The 22,282-nt window shown below is 40.7% G+C and overlaps 1 protein-coding gene across 1 annotated transcript in view; it reads right to left on the reverse strand.

Annotated features, from left to right (window-relative positions):
* The window catches only part of LAMB4 (laminin subunit beta 4), a 102,946-nt gene that overhangs the window by 25,598 nt on the left and 55,066 nt on the right, over window positions 1-22,282 (reverse strand). Inside the window, 9 exon segments of the mRNA XM_043463060.1 lie at window positions 2,232-2,392; window positions 4,259-4,634; window positions 9,651-9,747; window positions 13,784-14,004; window positions 14,868-15,092; window positions 16,523-16,668; window positions 17,529-17,650; window positions 17,652-17,761; window positions 22,082-22,225. Coding sequence (XP_043318995.1) covers window positions 2,232-2,392; window positions 4,259-4,634; window positions 9,651-9,747; window positions 13,784-14,004; window positions 14,868-15,092; window positions 16,523-16,668; window positions 17,529-17,650; window positions 17,652-17,761; window positions 22,082-22,225 — 1,602 coding nt within the window.

A 22,282-nucleotide genomic window follows, 5' to 3' on the forward strand; every position in this document is an offset into this window, starting at 1 on the left:
CTGTGCTAAAGTGAAAGTCACTCAGTTGGGTCAGACTCTTTGTGACCCCAGGGATTGTAGCCTGCCAGGCTCCTCTGTTCATGGAATTCTCCAGGCAAGAGTGGGTAGCTGTTCCCTTTTCCAGGGGATCTTCCCAACCCAGGGATGGAAACCATGTCTCCTGCATTGCATGCGGATTCTTTTTTTTTTTTTCCATTTATTTTTATTAGTTGGAGGCTAATTACTTTACAATATTGTAGTGGTTTTTGCCATACATTGACGTGAATCGGCCATGGATTTACGTGTTCCCCATCCCGATTGCATGCGGGTTCTTTACCGCCTAAGCTACCAAACGATGCTAAGCGCTTTCTATATAGCTGTCCTTCTGATCAACTTTCATCCTTAATTTTACAAAACACTGTGAGAACCAGCCCAACCACCATTTTACAAGTGGAAAAATGAGGCTCTGATGACAGGAAGTTCTCACTGATAGGAAGAGATGCAGCGGGGATTTGAAGCCAGGTAGTGTGACTCTAGAGACTGTGTTCTTAAACACTTCTCTGTATTTTGATAGAAATACAAATTCCTGAAAGCATAATGTGATGTTTTAATATAAATGATAGCATATTAGAGTTTTAGACTATTTTAGGAATCAAAGGCCCATGATTCTGATCTTTACTTCATACATAACCAGAGTCATGACATAACCAGGCATGACAACCACTCTTTATCTCCTAAACATTCCTGGTTTTTATAACATATTAGGATGGCATCACTGACTCAATGTACATGAGTATGAGTAAACTCGGAGTTGGTGATGGACAAGGAGGCCTGGTTTGCTGCAGTCCATGGGGTGGCAAAGAATTGGACATGACTGAGCAACTGAACTGAACTCTTACTATGTCATGATTTTTATTTACCATGAACTACTTCCCTAAACAAACAAAAATCATCTTTCTGTTGCTTGTGATGATTTTCTGCCTTGATTTATCTGGCAAATTTATCTTTATTCTATGAAGCCTTTTCTAATATACCCAGGAATAATACCATTCTCTCTACTTTGTTCCTGAAGCAGTTTGAAGATGCTCTAACAGAGTCTTTTCATTGTTTGGGGTTGTTTATAAATGCCTGGCTTTCCCACTGAGATTGGGATGACTTCAGGGTGAGAACTGGCTGAATTTACTGCCTGTCTCTGATGCCCAGTACAGTTTCAGGCACTGAGAAAAAGCCCAGTAACTGCTGTTGCGATGCAAGTTTGAGAGGATCAGCGTGGGTCAGTTTTGCTTTCTTCTACCTGGCTTGGGTGACTGCTCAAGGATTTTCAATTCTTTCACTGGGCACCTTCTTCCAGATTAGGAATCAGAGCAAATTCCTTACTCTTTATATAGCGTTTATTAAGCATCATCAATAGTGATTTCATTAAATTCAGGCCTTCCTTTAGTGTCATAATTGCCATCTATTTTTTTTTTTTCTCTTTTAGCTCAAGATCAGATGACAAACAGGAGCACAGACATAGGATAAGGAAAAGTAGACGATGCTTTTGCCTTGAGATAGGTTTCATCTCTTAACTGGATGGATTCTGTGTGAATAAGATCAGTGCTGCCTCTCCTGGTAGTTAACAAGATGTCTGTCCATTTCCAAACATAACAAGGATCTCATGGGAAAAGAGGATATGACTTAATTCAAGTTTTGTTTCAGAGTTCCATTTCTCCTCCAAGTTGATCTTGGCTTTGGCGTGGCTCCCATTCATTTTTAAAAACTATGCAATATGTACTATAGCCTTCTAGTGTGTTACATGTCTCCAAATTCCTACAAAGTTCTTACAAGAAATATGTAAGTTCTTTTTGATTCATATTCTTTTGTGTTTATGATTGCTGGAAACTGAGTGGCTTATATTCAGGAAGGTATCAAAACATATCTCTTTCATTTTCTTATGGCCACATTAGAATTTCCAAGCTGATGATTACATAAGATCCTTGTGTGGCTTGGCATCTGAATACTTTGGGTTTTAGTATATGTTTAGTATTGCATAATTGTTAACATTTTTTTTGTGCAAATGCTATCCAGTCTCTGCAATGTTTTAAGAAGTTGAAATATTCGTGCACAAATAATACCTTTAATGGGTATGTTTTCATGTTTTAAAGTGCTTGGGCGCTGTGGCGATAAGCACAGGGTGATTCACTAATGGAATGCACTATGGATTTTATCAGCTTCTGTCCAGAAAAAGACAGTTAAGGTACATTTTCTCTTACTTATGAGGCTTGCATTCCAGGCACCGAAGTGCAAATCATTTCCTTCCTGAAGATTTTCAAGTAAGAGGTTTGTTTCATTCCTCATTCTGAGGATTGTTTCTTTTAGGTCTTCAAATTCATCCACTGTTTTCAGCTGCTCACTTAGTTGCATGATTTGTTTCCTATAGGGGAAAATGAGAGTAAATGTAGCAAAGCTTGTGTTACATTGGACAGATTGGTGGAAAACACACACACACAAAGAAATTGCCCTCATTAGTAAGTATCCTCACACTTCAGATGGATTTCAACTGCAGTAGTCTGACTTCTGAATCTATGCTTATGGACGTCCTGAGTGCTCTGTCCTTCCCCTACTGACATTTTGATTTGTAATTTACCCAGCAAACATTTATTATTTAACTAAACCAGGCCTGGAGAAAACATAGAGAAAACAGCTTTACCTACAGGAGGTCCTCAGTGAGGTAGTGACAAATGAACTACAAAGACATGGAAAGATGGAGAAGGAAACACATCCTTTCTCTGATGTCATCAGGAAAGGCTTCAGAGAGGGGGCGGTGTTTGGGTGGTTGTTACAGAGGAAAAGAGTTCATCAGGTGGACCAGGAAGGGGCAGGCATCCCTTACCATTTCAGACCTGGCACTGGGACTTTCGCTTTCTTCTCTCTGGCTCTGCTCTGGGCTCTTGCAGCGTCTTTGTTTGGACCATCCACTATGGACTGGCTCCTTTCTGCTTTCTCAGTTCCATTTTATCTGCTAGGTCTGACAACCACAAACTAGTGGTCCCTGGGACAAGCTCATTCTCAGAAATATTTCTTTGGCCTATACAGTGCTTTTAAAAAGTGCTATTGAATTAGCTGCCTGTATTTTAAAGTGGGGACATTTCCATAGAGATCTGGATATCTGACATCACTCAAACAGTGGGGAGCTCTGGGAACCCAGAGTCTTTACTAGGGTATATAAGTGCTTGTTCTCACTTGCCAGCTTGACCTGCACGTGTTACCACTGGGCCCTAGAGCTGTGTTTACGACGCCAGTGGCCCTTCCTCTGTACTAACCAGGTGAGCTGCATCACCCTCCCTGTGGAACTTTTAAGCAATTACTATGTACTTCCGGAATTTTTGTCTGGTGACAAAATTGACAAAATGAATAGCCTTATATTTACACTTGTGTTTTCTATGACATGAAACTTTGTAGCTTCAACTATTCTTTAATCCATGAGCTTTTCTGGGGAGGAGGAATATTTTTTACAGAACCATAATCTTCTTGGTTTCTTTGTAGACTGTGCGCTCCTAGATGGGTAGAAACTATACCCAACTCATCCTCATTTGCCCAGATCAGGTCAGCAAACTTTTTCTGTAAAGGGTGAGAAAGTAAATATTTCAGGCCCTGGGGGCCACAGCATCCTTGTCATAACTGCTCAGCTCTGTCACTGCAGAGGTACAGTAGCCACAGAGGATGTAAATGATGGGTATGGCTGTGTTCCAATAAAACTTTATCTACAAAAAAATGTGATGGGTTGGATGCTGCTTGTGAACTATGTCTTGCTGACTCCTGGCCCACAGCAATCAACATCATCTCTAAAACAATTTGATGAATGAAAAAATTATATTGCATTTTGAAAGAACTATTGTACTCATTATTCAACTTCACAGTAATGTATGGGCATGTAAACAACTGAGGAATTTGGGAACATTAAGCAAATTTCCCTGAGTACATGGTTGAAAAAAAATTGTATATTAGAAACCTTCCTATTTCCAATTTTGTGTCCTTCAGCTCTGCTGAGTTTGGGCTTCCCAATTAACCTTGTGGTTGCCTTTTTGTTATAATCAATGACATCTTGAAAAATCACATGCAATCCTAACTAGGTAGGAAAGAGACAGACAGATATGATCCCCAGCCTGGTTACTAACTGAACAATGATCATTCTCCTAATGTTAACAAAGGTACATTTCTAAGCTGAAGGCTGTTAAAGCTCTCAGGAGTTAAGGTACATCACGAACTTGGAGACCTATTACTTTTGCACAAACCTTACCGAACAGAGTCATGATAATCCTTGACTTTGGAGAATTCCTCAGATGAGAAAACAGGATGTCTCCAAATCCTTTCTATTTCAGACATGTTTTCTCTGAGGCCTTTGAAGTCAGCCTCACAGACAGGCAGGGTCTCTCTTTTATCTTCCATGTTAGCAGCCAGCCTAATTAACCCTTGCACCACTGTGGAGAGGGAAGACATAGTGTGGTCCCATTGATCAAAGCACAAGTGACATGGAAGACAAGAGGGGAATTCCCGGGCATGACCCCGGGCACAGCGATCACATCGAGGGCCGCTAATGCCCTCCTGGCATCAACACGCGCCTGTGTCCTGGTCACAGACAGGCTTCTGGGAACCTTCCCTGTTGCAGTCACACGCTGAAAAAGATGGGAGAAGGAGCAGAGAACGTCAGTCACCTGGCCTTTGGCTCATTACCAGCTCAAGAATAAAGTCCCCTCCTCTTTCCTGAGAAACTTCCTAAATCCCATTTCTGAGGTGAACATTTAAAGCAGGATAATTTCAGAGATCTTTGCAATGGCCATTAAAACACAGCATCCCTCTTTTCACTCCAGATAAGTCAGCTCCTGGGGGTTTTGTTCAGGTTTTTGCTTTTGTTTTGGCTTGCAGAATTAGCTCTCTGACCAGGGAGTGAAACTCTGCCCCCTGCAGTGCAAGTGTGGAGTCCTAACCACTGGACTGCCAGGGAGGTCCCAGGTCTCGGTTCTTACATGGGCATTATTAGATGTCATTTTTACTGCAAGTGTGTGAGTTGTTCACATCTGGGTTCTTCACCTGTGTGAGTGGAGAGTATGGATCTAATGACATACTTGTGCACGGCTGCTACTGTTCCTTCAGGGTGGTTCAGGCATGCCACAGACTCTCTAAGAAGGCCCATGGTCACACTTTTTCTTAATGAAACCCAGCCTGGATGTGCTGTCTTCCTTTCATAAGAAAGACTGTTCTGTTCTCAAAAAAGTGTGTGTGTGTAATCTCCCTTTGGTATTTACCCAAAGGAATTCAAAACATGTCCACATAAAAACCTACAAATGGGTGTTTAGAGCAACGTTATGCATAATTGCCAACTTAGATGGAACCAAGATGTCTAGGTGAATGGATAAAGAAACTGTGATATATCCAGACAATTAAATATTATTCAGCATTATAAAGAAATGAGTGCTAAGCCATAAAAAAGACATGGAGGAACCTAAGGTGCTTACTACTAAATGAAAGAAATCAATTTGAAAAAGTTACATATTGTAATATGATTCCAGCTATAGGATATTCTGAAAAGGCAAAACTATAGAGTCAGTAAACAGATCAGTTGTTGCCAGGGGTTAAGGGGTGTGTAAGGATGGATAGAAGGCAAAGCACAGAAGATTTTTAGGGCAGTGGAAATACCCTGTGTGATACTATGCTGATAGATACATGTCATTAGACATCTGTCTAAATCCAATACCAAGTCAACCCTAATATAAACTATTAGCTTTGATGATTACAAGGTATCAATATAGGTTCATCAATTGTAATGAATATACCACTCTTGTGGGGAGGTTAATAATGACGGAGGGCATGCATATGTACGGTCTGGAAGGACATATGGGAAATCTCTGCCTTCCTCTCAATTTTCCTATGAACCTAAAATTGCTCTAAAAAAAAGTCTTTTTCAAAAAATGGAGAACATTAAATTTACCACCTTAATTAAAAGAAAAACAAAAAAACACCTCGGATGTTAGGTGGAGGTCCAATGGTTAGGACAGCCTGGTGGTCCAGTGGTTAGGACTGCATGCTTTCATTGCCAAGGGCTTGGGTTCAGTCACTGGTCTAGGAGCAGATCCATAGCCATGCAGTGTAGCCAAAAAAGAAACAAAAACTCTCCCCAAACCTGATACTCTATGCACTTCAGATGAGTAGGTTGTTGATTACAGCTAAGGATGGAGGATGAAGAGAGCTACTGAAGTTATTTGAAGCAATTATTATTATTATTGAAGCAATTTCCAAAAGATCAGGGAATCACTAGCCTATGCCACAGGCTTAACTGCAAGGAACAAGTGATTTAAAAATCCATTTGGCAGCCTGAGTGGGAATAATGCCAATTACAAATAAAAACTGATTAGCACACTAGGCTCCTCCAATAGACATCATCTGTCTGGCCCATTCGTTTTGGTCCAGAGGCCTCTGCAGGAACCCTGGGGGGACTCTGCATTTCACCACCTGGAGGCCAAGGCTCCCCCTTATTATCTGTTCTTCTCCAGGAGCACTAGTGGGGTCTGTAGCCTGAGCTGACCATTTGCAGTTTCCTCTATGAAATCATTTTTATAAAATAAGATTATTAAAATATTAGAGGGACACAGGAATATAGGCTCTCTAAGAAAGATTTTCTAAGAGCCAACATTCCTTCCTGGTTTTTAAAGTAGCAATTCCACTTGGAAAACTGCATCTTTGAATGTGGCAAAAAACCAAAGGCTTTCTTTTTTTAAAAAAAAAAAACCCACAAAAGCACATTTATAAAGGAATGGACAGGAAGAAAGAGTTTCCATATGTGGCTACATAGAATAGAAATGACCACAATGATAAACCATCACATCTGATATTTCTTTAGTTTGACTTCTTTTGGAAGTGGATTTCAAAGAGAGATTAAAAAATCCCTCCTCCTAGAACCAACCCAGACTCTACATTTGCACTGTCCAATATGGTAGCTACTAACCACACGCACTATTTAAATATAAATGGACTAAATGAAACAAACAATTGTTTTTCTCACTTGCACTAGCCACAGTGCAAGTGCTCAATACAGCTAGTGGTCCCTGCACTGGATAGTTTGGAGTAAAATGGTTCCATGTTTGCAGAAAGTAGTATGAAACAGCCTTGCCCTGGGAATTCTCTGGCAGTCCAGAGGTTAAGGCTCCACTTTTCCACTGTGGGGACATGGGTTCAATCCCTTGTCTGGGAACTGAGATCCCACATACTGTGAGGCACAGCCAAAAAATAAATAAAAAGACAATCTCATTTTTTTAAGATGCCAGGAGCACTGGCTGTGTATTAAGAATAAATAGATATAAATAGCCTTGCTCTAAATCCTATAACTAGTGCTAAATGGAATGAAGGCACTAGGAACACTAACTCCTCAAGTTTGGAGGCCTTGCCTTCTTTGTTCACTACCCTGAGTACCCAGTAGACACTCTGTGAATACTTTTAAATAAATAAATAAATGAATCTGTGATAGACCCTAAGTTATGAAAGCCATGTTAAGGAAACATCTGCTCTACTAGCTTCTTATGATCCATTTCCCAGCCTCTACCTTGATCCAAATTAGCTGTTTTTGTCAGCATGCTTCCAGATAGCAGAAAATTGGCTACAAGTTATGATCTCAAAAATCTGTTCCATATTAACAACTTTGAGGAATTTTAATATAACCTAACATTCAATATAGTGCAAAGTTTTAATATAAGAGAAAAAATTTTAAAGGGCTAAAAATACTTTTTTTTTTTTTTAAACTAAGATTAAAGTTTGTGAGTTTTCAAATACAAAGCATGATACCATAAAATTCCTAGACAAGAACTTAGGCAAAACATTCTCTGACATAAATCATACTAATGTTTTCTTAGGTCAGTCTCCCAAGGCAATGGAAATAAAAATGAAAATAAACAAATGGAACCTAATCAAACTTATAAGCTTTTGCACAGCAAAGGAAGCCATAAACAAAATGAAAAGACAATCTGTGGGCTGGGAGAGAATATTTGCAAACGACATGATCAACAAGGGCTTAATTTCCAAAATATACAGGCAGTTCATACAACTCAATAACAAAACAAAACAAAAAACCCCCAAACAACCCAATTGAAAAAAGGGCAGAAGACCTAAACAAACATTTTTCTAAAGAAGACATACAGATGGCCAACAGGCACATGAAAAGATGCTCAACACTGCTAATTATTAGAGAAATGCAAATCAAAACTACAATGAGGTATCACCTTATATTGGTCAGATGACCATCATGAAAATGTCTAGGGCTTCCCTGGTGGCTCAGTGGTAAAGAATCTGCCGGCCACTGCAGGAGACATGGATTCGATCCAGGAAGATCCCACATACCACAGAGCACTATTGAGCTGTACTCTAGAGCCCAGGAACTGGAACTACTGAGCCAGCGCTGCAACTACTGAAGCCCCCGCACCCTACAGCCTGTGCTTCACAACGAGAGAAGCTGGAGCACCGCAACTGGAAAGTGCTCCCACTCTGCACAACTAGAGGAAGCTGCGCAGCCAGGAAGGCTCAGCACAGCCAAAAACAATACATAAAATCACATATGAAAAATCTATAAACAACAAATGCTGGAGAAGTGTGGAGAAGAGGGAACCCTCCTAAACTGCTGGTGGGAATGTAAATTGGTCCAGCCACTATGGAGAACCATACGGTGGTTACTAAAAAAACTAAAAACAGAGTTGTCATATGGTCCAGCAATTCCACTCCTGGGCGTATGGCTAGACAAAACTATTATTCAAAAAAGATACATACACCTCTATGATCATAGCAGCACTATTCACAATGCCAAGACATGGTAACAATCTAAATGTACCTAAGCTGATGGATAAAAGAGACATGGCACAAACTTATAATGGAACACTACACAGTCATAAAAAGAATGAAATAATGCCATTTGCAGCAACGTGGAGGGACCTAGAGATCATCATACTAAGTGAAGTAAGTTAGAAAGAGGGAGACAAATACCATACTTTACTTGTTACTTACATACCACATGTTACTTACATGTGGAATCTAAAACATGACACAAATGAATTTATTTTACAAAACAGAAATAGACTCACAGAGAACAGACTGTGGTTGCCAAGGGAGGGGGATGGATTAGGAGTTTGGGACTGGCAAACGCAAACTATTATATATAGGATGGATAAACAAGATCCTACCACATAGCACATGTGTGTGTGTGCTAAGTCACTTCAGTTGTGTCCGACTGTGTGTGACCCTATGGACTATAGCCGGCCAGGCTCCTCTGTCCATGGGATTCTCCAGGCAAGAATACTGGAGTGGATTGCCATACCCTCCTCCAGGGGGTTTTCCTGACCCAGGGATCGAACCGGAGTCTCTTGATGTCTCCTGCATTGACAGGTACGTTCTCTACCACTAGCGCCACCTGGGAAGCCCACACTATATAGCCCAGGGAGCTATATTTAATATCTTGTGAAAAACCATAATGGAAAAGAAAAAGAAATCTAATTGGTTTATACAGCTTTCATTTTATTAATATGTTACAGAAATTTTTTTTTAAAGTTTGTGAATTTTCCACCAAATAAAGGAATTTAAAATTCAGTTGGTTCACAGCAAGCCTGTGGTAGGACCAGGTTGACTGTACTCACATTTTTAGAACCAATACTTACGAATGCATCGCCCTAGGGGATCCTCATAATGATTTTCCTCACACTCAGAGCAGCGTTTCCCATCATAGCCTGATCTACACGGACACTGGCCTGTAAGCTGTGAGAATGGTCATGGGTAAGAAATTGACAAGCTTTATGATCTTAAAAAAAAAAAATTCAGATTAATACAAAACAACTTTTCCCTCCAGTGATTTAGGACATACAGCTGTGCAGAGGCAGGAGGAGGATTCCCATGGCCAGCAGCCACCCCCGACAACACCAAGGATCAAGAGTTAATGTGTTTTGGCTGAGGGCTCTTGAATATACCGCCTGCTTCCAGCTGTTCATGGACAAGTGTCCTCAAACTGAGAAACAGCCACAGATGTAAATGAAAACAAAACACAAAATAGGAAATGGGCCACATTCCTCTCCTCTACGGTTCTGGGGGTTCTCCCCTGAGAGACAGACCAAAGACCTGGTTTTAACATCCATCAATAAGTTTGGCAAATGTTTCCATTATGGAATGTAAATTGGAGTCTTTCCCAATTGGGCTAGTGTTTTTCCTCCACAAACTATTTTTTTTTTGTAAATGAAGCTTAATCATTTAGTGACAATTATTTAACTGTATTTTGGAGAGAGGGCTGAACTTCTCCGCATCCTCCCAACTGGATTCTTGACCAGATTTTCTGAACACTGAGGAGATTAGAAAATTAATGGGAAAAAACAGAAAGCAAATCACTATTGCTGTGGTCCTCCATTATACTTGACCAAATCTGCTTACCCAACGATGACTCCAGAAGTAGCTGAATTCTTAAAGTGACTGGACCTACTAAAGCTTCTACCCATCTCCGGAGTAACCACTGGCTTTTGGGACTACAGGAGTCTATAGTCCCAAAGGTTGCCACGTTGCCACACTGTCTTTGACTATTGGGCAATGCTTTCCGTATGTTGATGCAGAATCTGCTCCTTTAACTTGTTCCCATTGTTCTAAGCCCAGTCTTAAGGAAATTGCACAAAACATATAGCTTTCCTCTTCCTTTGTACAGTCCATCTCCCAACTAGAGTTGGCCATTCTCAACTTGTATATGCTTCGTTATTTTAAATCAATCACCCCTAAGACTTCATCACAAAATAGCATGGTTTTTCTCCACTATCCACAAACACTAGTTTGTCAATTCAGTGCTTAAAATGTGGTACTCAGAAATGACAACAATGTTCCTGGGAGTCATCTGACCAGTACAGAGGACAAATGGGAAAAGAGAGGCTGCCCTGGAGCTGGGCATGGCACTCCCACCCCTGCCCGAAAGGGTATCCCCTCTTTGGCAGCCAAGCCGCACCACTGGTTCACTTGCAGCACACAACGAAAATCTCCCAGATGTTTTTCACACAAACTTGTGCCAAGTTATTACTCCCTCTCTGTATTTATGCAATGGATTTAAGAAACCCAATTGCAAAACTTTATTTTTATTCCAGTGACAAGTCATCTTCTTGTTTCCAGCCAATAAGACAGTTGTAAAATATCTTGTCTCTTGTTCTGTCTTGAACATATTAACTTATAATTTTGTAGTATCTGCAAATTTGATACATTTGTTTCTCCATCAAAACTATTGATGAAAATATTGCATAGCATATTTGCTTCTCTAGGAATGCACTAGGGACCACCTACTGGCAGACAGAGAGACATTTATCAGTAGTTGTTTAAACAGCTGGAAATCTCAATGACCGTGTGGCTCTTCTATACTCCAATGAAAGTGTTTCCTGATTGTAAAGAGCAAACTTCTTCAAGGAATTCCCTGTGGACCAGATTACCCCAAATACCCTTTTCATAAGCAGGTCTTTGGTTAAACCAACACCATCTGATTTTCAGCTTTGTAGGCTTCCCTTGGCCTCCATGACTGAACTACGATCAAGTGCTCCTACAAATATGCCTCCCAAAAAGTCTAAGAAGCATACCAGACAGTGATGTCATGAGCATGAGGACTTCCTCATGAATTAACGAGCCAAGCAGTGTGTGGAAGTCTGCTAATTTGTTCAGTTTGTTCTGTGGTTGGTGGCTGCAGGTGTGATGAGAGGAGAGGAGCATATAAAATAGTCACCGTCCTCTAGTGCCCAGATCTTGGTTTCTAACGTCACTCTCCATAGAAGGAACCAGTGCTCCTTAAAGAAACGGCTGATTCTAGGGCAGAGGCAGGAAATATACAAAAGGAGCTTAGAGCATTTTGCAGTGCAAAAAGTAGGGAGGTACTTAAAAAACAAAACAAAACACCAACAATATTGAGGTATGTCAAAGGCTTAAAGAAACCAACTGAAAAAGTTTCCCATGACCAAAGCTGGAACAACTTGAACAACGAAATTAAGTAGTGTTGATTTATAACTCGAAGTATAGTACAAATATCCTTGAGTTCACGGATATAAAAAATGATTAAATAAATGAAGAAATGGGAAACAAAAGATAAAACTCCAGTGCAGAAGAATAGAATAATTTATGGAGATACTCTGCCCTCAAGGAGACAGAGCATAACTCCCTAATCCTTAAGTGTGGTACTGTGCTCAGTGATTTCTTCCCAAGGAGTACGGTATGGAAAAGAGCCAAAGGATCACTTTACAGTAGAGAAACCTGACACACACCGCTTCAGCCAGGTGGTCAAGATTCAGGTCAGCAGTGATAAGTCACGTAAGTAGTGTATAGCTTTGATGTGACGTGATGAGAACAGCACTTTACCTCCAGGGGTCATCTTTTCCTCGGAATCCATAATTCAAGTCTTACCATGAGAGAAACATCGGATAAATGTGAACTGAAGGACATTTTACAAAACTGTCATGGTATTAAAAATAAGGAAAGTCTAAGAGACCGTCACAACCAAGAGCAACCTAAGGAGATATGATGACTAAATGTCATGTGGTGTTCTGAAGTCTTGGAACAGAAAAAGGGCATCAGATAAAAAACTAATCAAATATGAATAAGTTATGAACATTAGTTAATGATAATGTATCAACACTAATTCATTAATTATGAGAAATACACCATACTAATATATAAGAAATTTAATAACAGAGAAAACTTGGTGTGGGGTACATCTTCTCTATCTTCATGACTTTTCTGTAAACCTAAGTCTATCCTAACATAAAAAGTTATTAAGGAAAAAAAGGCCATGGAGTACATTTTTGTGGATATGGGTTGGAGGAAGGAAGGTCTGAGATAAAGAAAAAGAGAAGGGAAAGCCCATTCTATATATAAGAACTACTTCAAAACTTTACTTCTACAAAATTTGACCTTTAATAAGTTGAACAGTGGAGTTGAAATTGGAGGTGAGATATACTTATTAATTGGGAAGATTCCAGCTTCTGAAATGAGCATTTTGATTCTAATTAAGCCCTAATCCCTATACTGTGGATTCGACTCTAAAACTTCTCATCATTGTTTCACCCTTCTTTTCACATCTCTGTTAATGTGAAAAGTGTTTCAAAGAATATTTACAAAGCAAAAAACCTTATCATGAGGTTGTTTTTTCCATAAATAATGTTAATATTCTTTAAAAATTTTTCATTCTCATTGTTTCATTGACTGAAAACCATATGTGCAGTTAAGTGTAGAGTTAATTGTACACGAAACAATAAAGATTTGCTTCTAGACTGCATTCTCTAGAAACAATTGCTCCCGGTCTGGTAGCTTGAAGATAAATAAAATAAGAGGACATCTTATTTAACCAAACGTAAAGCAACTGGTGAACCATGGGAATGACAGCTTGATTTTTAAAGATGGAATTATGGATTCTGAAGGCACTCAATTTTCATTCTGGTTAGTAATCAATTCTGATTAATGATGAATTTCTTGGGGCTTCCCTATGCTTCTATGTACAAAACAGTGAAAGAGAAAGATTGTGATTTGCTGTGTGTGAATCTTGACTCGCCCAGTCCCACTGAGGACTGGAGAAAGCAGAACGGGGCAGAGCCTAACTTTCAGACCCTTATCCTCTCTTCTTTGGTGCTCTTCATTCCTTGATAAATGCAGACTCTATGCCCATAAAAGGCCAATCCTATCTAAAAACACTGGTTAACAGCAATACATAAAGAAAACATTCTTTACATGTTTAGAAAGCATGTCTCCCCACTCCGTCTCATTGTGACACCATAGGAAGTTGAAAGTTTCTTGCCTGGTCACAGCGGCTACTGAGCGAGGTCCGGGGGTCACAATCGCATGGCTGACATCCTCTGCCAGGGACCAGATTCCAGTATCCATCAGCACAATGGTCACAGGTCTGGCCGGTGACGCTGGGCAGACATGGGCACGTGCCAGTGTCAGGGTCACAGAGGCAAGCTTCCCCACTGGGGGGACACTCAGTGGGACTCACGCCAGAGGGATGACAGGAGCACCCTAGAAGCACAGAGCCATCACTGGGGGTGAATCCATGATAACACTGACAGTCAACAACCCATACAAACAGCTTTTTAGAGTGAAGGCATCGTTTCTTTAAGGCCCAAGGAAGAAGCATTTTACAAGAACAGAATTTATCAAAGAATCTAAGTAGGTTGAATTCTTTCAACTGTTTTTGATCTCCCCCACTATAATTTCCTATGGTTCAGCCGACTATGTTCCAAGAGCTCACAATTAGGATGAATGAAAGTTTCACTGTTTCCTCACATCAGTCACCAAAGTTCCACTTAAGCCAATGATCTGAAAACAAATGGCTTACTAAATTGACTTGGGTAAACTGAAATAATTAAAATATTTCCTAAAAATGAATAGCATATTCCTTGTCTTTCTTTATCATGGAATTAAGCCCTTGTCCTCTTCTACATCAGTGATTCTCCTCTTTATACATTAAAGTCTGGTTGATGAGCTGGTTACAATGCAGATTCCTGGGCCCCATCCCCCGCAGAGATCCAATTCTGTAGGTCTGAGGCACAGTCCAGGAATCTGCATGATGATACTCCACCTCCATCTCTGGGTGATTCTGGCAGAGTGTGCAGGGGTACACACTCTGAGAAAGAAGACTTCAAATCCTCCAGGGCATGTGCTGAAGTGTGCAGTCCCAAAAGGCACACTTCTACCACCAGTGAGTTCCTGCCGCAAGGCCACGCTGAGCCGCATGTGCATGCACCCATCTCTGCTGCCGCGTTCAGGACACGGCCCGTTATCTGAGGGTGCTGGCACCACGGACCTAACTGAAGGGAGTATAGGAGTTGCTACCACAGGTCAAGCTGCCTCGTTTCCTGCCAAGAGCTTTGCAGACTTACTCATGCAGGTCTGATCGACGGCTGAGCCAAAGTAACCTGGTTTGCAGAGCTGGCAGCTGGGGCCCTGAGTGTTGTACAGACATTTCAGGCACTCCCCTGTGACTGGGCTGCAGGACCCTGCGTCAGTCACATCAATGTTGTTGTTACAGGCACATGGCCGGCAGGGTGCTCAGGAAATTCCTGGATTTCCATAGAAACCAGCAGAGCATTCTCCACACTGCACACCTGGAAGAAGGGGAGAAGAAAAGAAAATGAGATAAGAAGTTTGTGTGCGCGTGCGCATATGTGTAGAGCATGTGGATAACTGGACTCCTCTGGGGATTATGAAAGGTCACACATTTGGGATGAATAAGAGGAAGTGTTCTACATTAAAACCATTTTCATTTACTATCTATTCAGAGAATAAAAAGGTTATTTGGATATAGAAAGTTCTTGGTGAAGAACAGACTTTAGTCTTCCTTAAAAAACCACAGAGTTGTGAGTTCAGGATTCCTGGGTCCTCAAATAACCAAAACCACTCAAATATGCCTCTGGATCCAAAACTAATCTCAGCCCATGTTCTCCATGCGGCACTCCAACCCTTACCCAATCTTAGAGGTGAAACAGCCCCAGCCTGAGATAACATGCCTGGGGGTGCAGAGGGGTGAATAGTTTTCCTGACATGTGAACCTCTGAGGGTTTTTTTTAAATAACTTTTATAAGACACTTTGAGGGTATTTCCATGAAAGATAGTGGAAAAACCATCCCATCTCTCCTACACTCTACTCTTTCAATTACAAAGGCAACTGCCAATGTTTAGGTGCCTAAACCCTGGGTCCACCTTCCATTTTTTGGTTTATTCCATTTAGAAATGGTCTCATAGCTCAACCATGGTCTCAGCTCTTAAGAACTGACCAACCAAGCCAGAGTGTACACGGAGAAGAGGCTGTAAGATTAACTACAGGCGTGTGTAACCTTAGAGGGAATAAGTAAGAAAAACAATGGCCATGTGATTTATCACGATGGTAATTATAATAAAGAAAATAATAATGCCATACTTTTTAGTATCATTAAATAATACAGACTTCATGATTTTTCTCCTTGTTTGTATTGTATATTTATATTTATGCTTAAACTCCTTAAATAAAATTTTTGACTGAGGGACAGACATAGATATTGAATTAATTTTTGCAGTATCTGTACATTACCCAAATTGGTGCTTTAAGACATCTGAAAAAAATCAGTTATATCTGTGAAATATCAATCAAATTGATTACTTGAAATTATATAAAGAAAGCAGTTGACTGATTTTTATTTAAAATTTTTGTTTTATATGTATATATCAATATATAAAACTTAATCACATATTTATATTATTTAACACATCATGATTTTATTTTAAATAAATTATTTTGATTTGAACTCATTTGGTCAATTTTCCAGACCATCATTTAAAAACATAAGCTCTGTGATATGAGTTTTTATCACTGGTTTTCGAACCACTCAAATTCTTTGTTCTGAAAAGTAGCAGTTTACCAAATTGTGTCTTCTTACCATTAACCTGTTATATCCTGTATCACTCATCTTTCCAAGGCAGACAATATGAATACGTGATCATTTTCAGATAGAAATGTAGGATGAGAAGGAAAAACAACATGATGAAGCACACTGCATACCTGCATAGCCTTGAAGACAACTGTAGTTCCAAGGATTCTGATAACAGGAGTGGGCAAAGTACCGACTGCTGGAGGGGACATCTGGACGCGGGCAAGGACAGCGGGACTGTCCTGAAGAAGGATTTCCATAGTAACCATCGACGCATCTGTCAAGGCAAATTCTTTTTACTAAGATGTTCCCAGGAAAAGCTCATGTTAGCCAATGTGGATTGCTATGCTCTAGGACAGTGACATTACTTTGCCAACAAAGGTCCGTCTAGTCAAGGCTATGGTTTTTCCAGTAGTCATGTATGGATGTGACAGTTGGCTATAAAGAAAGCTGAGTGCCGAAGAATTGATGCTTTTGAAGTGTGATGTTGGAGAAGACTCTTGAGAGTCCCTTGGACTGCAAGGAGATCCATCCTAAAGGAGATCAGTCCTGAGTGTTCATTGGAAGGACTGATGCTGAAGCTGAAATTCCAATACTTTGGCCACCTGATGCGAAGAACTGACTCATTAGAAAAGATCCTGATGCTGGGAAAGATTGAAGGCGGGAGGAGAAGACGATGACAGAGGATGAGATGGTTGGATGGCATCACCAACTCAATGGACATGAGTTTGGGTAAACTCTGGGAGTTGGTGATGGACAGGGAGGCCTGGTGCCCTGCAGTCCATGGGGTCACAAAGAGTGGGACATGACTGAGCAACTGAACTGAACTGAGGACAGTGCAACTCTTAAAACTCAACATTTTAGAAGATGCTCACTTGCTCTGTAGAAAGGTTTTCTGCTTCACATTGAAAGGGATATAAAAAGCAAGGTGCCAAGCAAATGCATGTTACTGATTTAATCAGACAAAGTCCGGTTCTTAACAAGACTTTGAAGGATGATGAAAGGATGCTTTATCTTCCCCCGCCCGTCGCCATCACTCTACACTTCAACACAATTGATTCTCTACTCAGTGGTCCTTTAGAGAATGTTGTGAAATCAGAACAAAAGGAAAAAAAAAGGTGCATATGCATTCCATACCTTTCACAGTTTCTCCCAGTTGTAAATCTGCCACAGTTGAAGCATGACCCAGTTTTTGGATCACAAAGTTCAGCGAGCCCATTACAGAGGCAGGGGCGGCAGTTGGGAAATCCGAAGTAGCCAAGCCAGGCCCCGATTGCAAGGGCGGCCAGCCGCCTGTCCACGGCACGGGCACTGTCCTGGTACTTGGTCACACATGGTGCTCTCTGAGCCTGGAGGGTGGCGGTGCCAAGCTGAGCAAAACAAAGAGAAGCCTGCCAGGGTCAAGGGGCGAGTGGCGGGTTGGTGAGAGAGTCACAGTTCTGATATCATAATCTCTAACTTACTGTATCTACCCGATCAAGGTAAATAAATTTGAGTCCATACAGTGCTTAGAATAGAGCCTTGCATGTACTGGGTCCAGTTACATGTGCTCAGCTGGCAAGTTATATCTGACTCTGTGTAACCCCATGGACCACAGCCCATCAGGCTCCTCTGTCCATGGAATTTTCCAGGAAGAATACTGGAGTGGGTTGCCATTTCCTACTCCAGGGTATCTTCCCAACATAGGGATCAGTCGTGTGTCTCTTGTGTCTCCTGCACCCAGTTACATATGATTTGTTAAAGAATTCACTGATTTCATTTGATCAACAGTATATTGTGGACAACTGCATGGTTCTTTTTAAATTGTGGAATGACGTATGACATTATATTAGTTTCAAGCGTAAAGTGAAAGTGAAGTCGCTCCGTCGTGTCCGACTCTTTGCGACCCCATGGACTGTAGCCTACCAGGCTCCTCCATCCATGGGATTTTCCAGGCAAGAATACTGGAGTGGGTTGCCATTTCCTTCTCCAGGAGATCTTCCCGAACCAGGGACTGAGCCCAGGTCTCCCGCATTGTAGGCAGACGCTTTACCGTCTGAGCCACCAGGGAGTTTCACGTGTACTACATAATGATTCCATATTTGTATATATTGCAAAATGATCACCATCATTAAGTCTAAGTAATATCTGTCATGACACACAGTTACAATATTTGTCTTGTGATGAGATCTTTCAGGATTTGTTCTCTTAGTAACTTTCAAATATAGAATACATTAACTAAAGTCACCACGCAGTACATTACATTCCCATGACTTACTTATTGTATAGTGGAAGTTTGTACCTTTTGACTTCACTCATTTTGCCCACTTCACCTCTGGCAACCACTAATCTATTGGTGCTCTATATCCATGAACTTGATTTTTGTTTGTTTGTTTTAGATTTACAAATAAATGAGATCATACTCTTAGAGAGTGAACTTAGGGTTACCAAGGGTAAAGTTTAGACAGAAGGGATGGACTGTGAGTTTGGAATTGATAGGTACATACTACTATGATACATGTACATACATAACTGAATCACTTTGTTGTACACCTGAACCTAATACAATATCATTAATCAACTATCCTCTCATATAAAATAAAAAAATAAAAATAGAGAAAATACAATCGCACAGAATTTGTTGTCTTCTCTCTGACTTATTTCACTCAGCATGAACCCTCTAGGTCCATTCAAGTTGCTGCAAATGTCAAGATTTCTCTTTTTTAAAATGACTGAATAATATTCCATTATTACATTAAAGATATATGTATCAGTTCAGCTCAGTTCAGTCGCTCAGTCATGTCCGAATCTTTGCAACCCCGTGGACTGTAGCGCACCAGGCCTCCCTGTCCATCACCAACTCCCGGAGTTTACTCACTCATGTCCATTGAGTCAGTGATGCCATCCAACCATCTCATCCTCTGTCATCCCCCTTCTCCTCCTCCCTTCAATCTTTCCCAGCATTAGGATCTTTTCAAATGAGTCAGTTCTTCATATCATGTGGCCAAAGTACTGGAATTTCAGCTTTAGCATCAGATGTTCAAATGAATATTCAGGACTGATTTCCTTTAGGATGGACTGGCTGGATCTCCTTGCAGTCCAAGGGACTCTCAAGAGTCTTCTCCAGCACCACAGTTCAAAAGCATCAGATCTTTGGCACTCAGCTTTCTTTATAGTCCAACTCTCACACCCATACATGACTACTAGAAAAACCACAGCTTTGAATAAACAGAACTTTGTTGGCAAAATCATGCCTCTGCTTTTTAATATGCTGTCTAGGTTGGTCATAGTTTTTCTTCCAAGGAGCGTCTTTTAATTTCATGGCTGCAGCTACCATCCGTAGTGATTTTGGAGACCCCAAAAATAAAGGTTCTCACTGTTTCCATTGTTTCCCCATCTATTTGCCATGAAGTGATGGGACCAGACGCCATGATCTTAGTTTTCTGAATGTTGAGTCTTAAGCCAACTTTTTCACTCCCTTCTTTCACTTTCATCAAGAGGCTCTTTAGTTCTTCTTCGCTTTCTGCCATAAGGGTGGTGTCATCTGCATATCTGAGGTTATTGATATTTTCCGGGAAATCTTGATTCCAGCTTGTGCTTTATCCAGTCCAGTGTTTCTCATGATGTACTCTGCATATAAGTTAAATAAGCAGGGTAACAATATACAGCCTTGATGGACTCCTTTCCCTATCTGGAACCAGTCTGTTGTTCCATGTCCAGTTCTAACTGTTGCTTCCTGACCTGCATACAGATTTCTCAAGAGGCAGGTCAGGTGGTCAGGTATTCCCATCTCTTTCAGAATTTTCCACAATTTGTTGTGATCCACACAAAGGTTTTGGCATAGTCAATAAAGCAGAAGTAGATGTTTTTCTGGAACTCTCTTGCTTTTTCAATGATCCAGTGGATGTTGGCCATTTGATCTCTGGTTCCTCTGCCTTTACTAAATCCAGCTTGAATATCTGGAAGTTCACAGTTCATGTACTATTGAAGCCTGGCTTGGAGAATTTTGAGCATTACTTTACTAACATGTGAGATGAGTGCAACTGTGTGGTAGTTTGAGCATTCTTTGGCACTGGAATGAAAATTGACCTTTTCTAGTCCTGTGGCCACTGCTGAGGTCTCCAAATTTGCTAGCATATTGAGTGCAGCACTTTCACAGCATCATCTTTTAGGATTTATATATTATATCATGGAAATACATATCTATATATACATCACATTTTACCTATTCATCTGTTGGTGGAAACTTAGGTTGTTTCCATACCTTGGCTACTGTAAATAACACTGCAATGGACAAGAGGGTGCAAGTATCTTTCCAAGTTAGTATTTTCATTTTCTTTGCATAAATACTCAGAAGTAGCACTGCTGGATCACATGGTAGTTCTTTTAAAGTTTTTGAGGAACCACCATACCCATACTTGTTTTCATAGTAGCTGCACCAATTTACATTCCTAGTGTACAGGGTTCCCTTTTCTCCGCATCTTTGCCAACACTCATTATTTCTTGTCTTTTTGGTAACAGAATTTCTAATAGACGTTGAGGTGATATCTTACTGTGGTTTTGATTTGCATTTCTCTGCTGGCCAGTGATTCTGAGCATCTTTTCATGTAGCTATTGGCCATATGTGTATCTCCTTCAGAAAAATGTCTATTCAGACATTCTATCCTCTGTCCATTTCAATCAAGTGTCATAAATGCTGTTTATACAGAGCATCTGAATAAGTAATGTTTTTAATGATTCAAACTTCCATGAAACTTAGGATTCAAGCTTTCCAATTATAAAAATAAGAAGAACCATACTTAAATGGCTAGATTTTTCTTTTCCTTATGTGAGATAATAGAGATTAAATCTTTTTCTGGTAAATTGCAGAATTCTTTGAGCCAATCTCCCCTATACAAAAATGTGATGCTTGACAGGGTGGTACGAGAAAGAAATGTTTTCTCCTTTGTGTGTCAGCACTTCATATTTTTTTTTAAAGAAAAGGAAAAGAAATGATGGATCAAAGCACTGTTTGCTGGGTAGACAACCATGCCCAGGTGATGACCAGGAAGGTGTACCATCTCTCTGAATCATAACTGAAAAGACATGTTCCCTGATTTGGAAGGAGAATTAACCTACCTGGGTGTTTCCATGGTTCCTAAGGAAGATTTCTCAGTGGGGAGCAGTGTTTTCACTAATGGTTTACATTGTGAACAGAGAACTATTTCCCCTGAACACGACAGTCTTGATAAATAATCAGCAATGCCAGATGAAGCCTCATCTAAGCCTTTATTAATGGGTGGCTTATGAAATGAGTTCCAAGGTTAGTTGTGACCCCAGCAGCAGAAAGGGTAAAATTTTGGCGACAGGGTCATCCTACTTTTCAACTTCCAAATCTCACACTGTTATAGCCTTTCCAACCACTGGGTTTATGCACCAGGTGATAAAGCTGGGGTTACACAGACAACTCCTTGGGGTTCTCACATCCTCCCTGGGCTACTACGTTTCTATCATCACACATGGTACCTAAGAGAGCTCTGCACACAGTGCCCACTGCATGAAAGAATAAAGTATGGCAGAAAAATGTTCAGTGTTTCACCTACACTGATAGTCTGAACAATATAGTCAAATTCCTAACCACGCCTTCTAAACTCCCCACATTGATTTTCCCGCCTTCAAAACTCCAAGGTTGAGAACATGTGGGTTTTCCCCATCTGGGTTTTGCTACGTACAGTGACAGCCACGTTGCCCCAAACCGTAGCTTCCTGTTGAGCATGCGTCACAGCAGCGGCCAGTCACCCCAGGCTTACATTGGCACTGGCCTCCCAGTCGGCTGCAGCTGGGTCCCTTCGAGCCCTGTGGATGACACTTGCAAGCTGCAGGGAACAAAGGAGGTTAGAGGGAAAGGAAGTGACAGCAAAGCACCTCGGCCC

This window comes from Cervus canadensis, chromosome 3, assembly GCF_019320065.1.
Source record: "Cervus canadensis isolate Bull #8, Minnesota chromosome 3, ASM1932006v1, whole genome shotgun sequence".
NCBI lineage: Eukaryota > Metazoa > Chordata > Mammalia > Artiodactyla > Cervidae > Cervus > Cervus canadensis.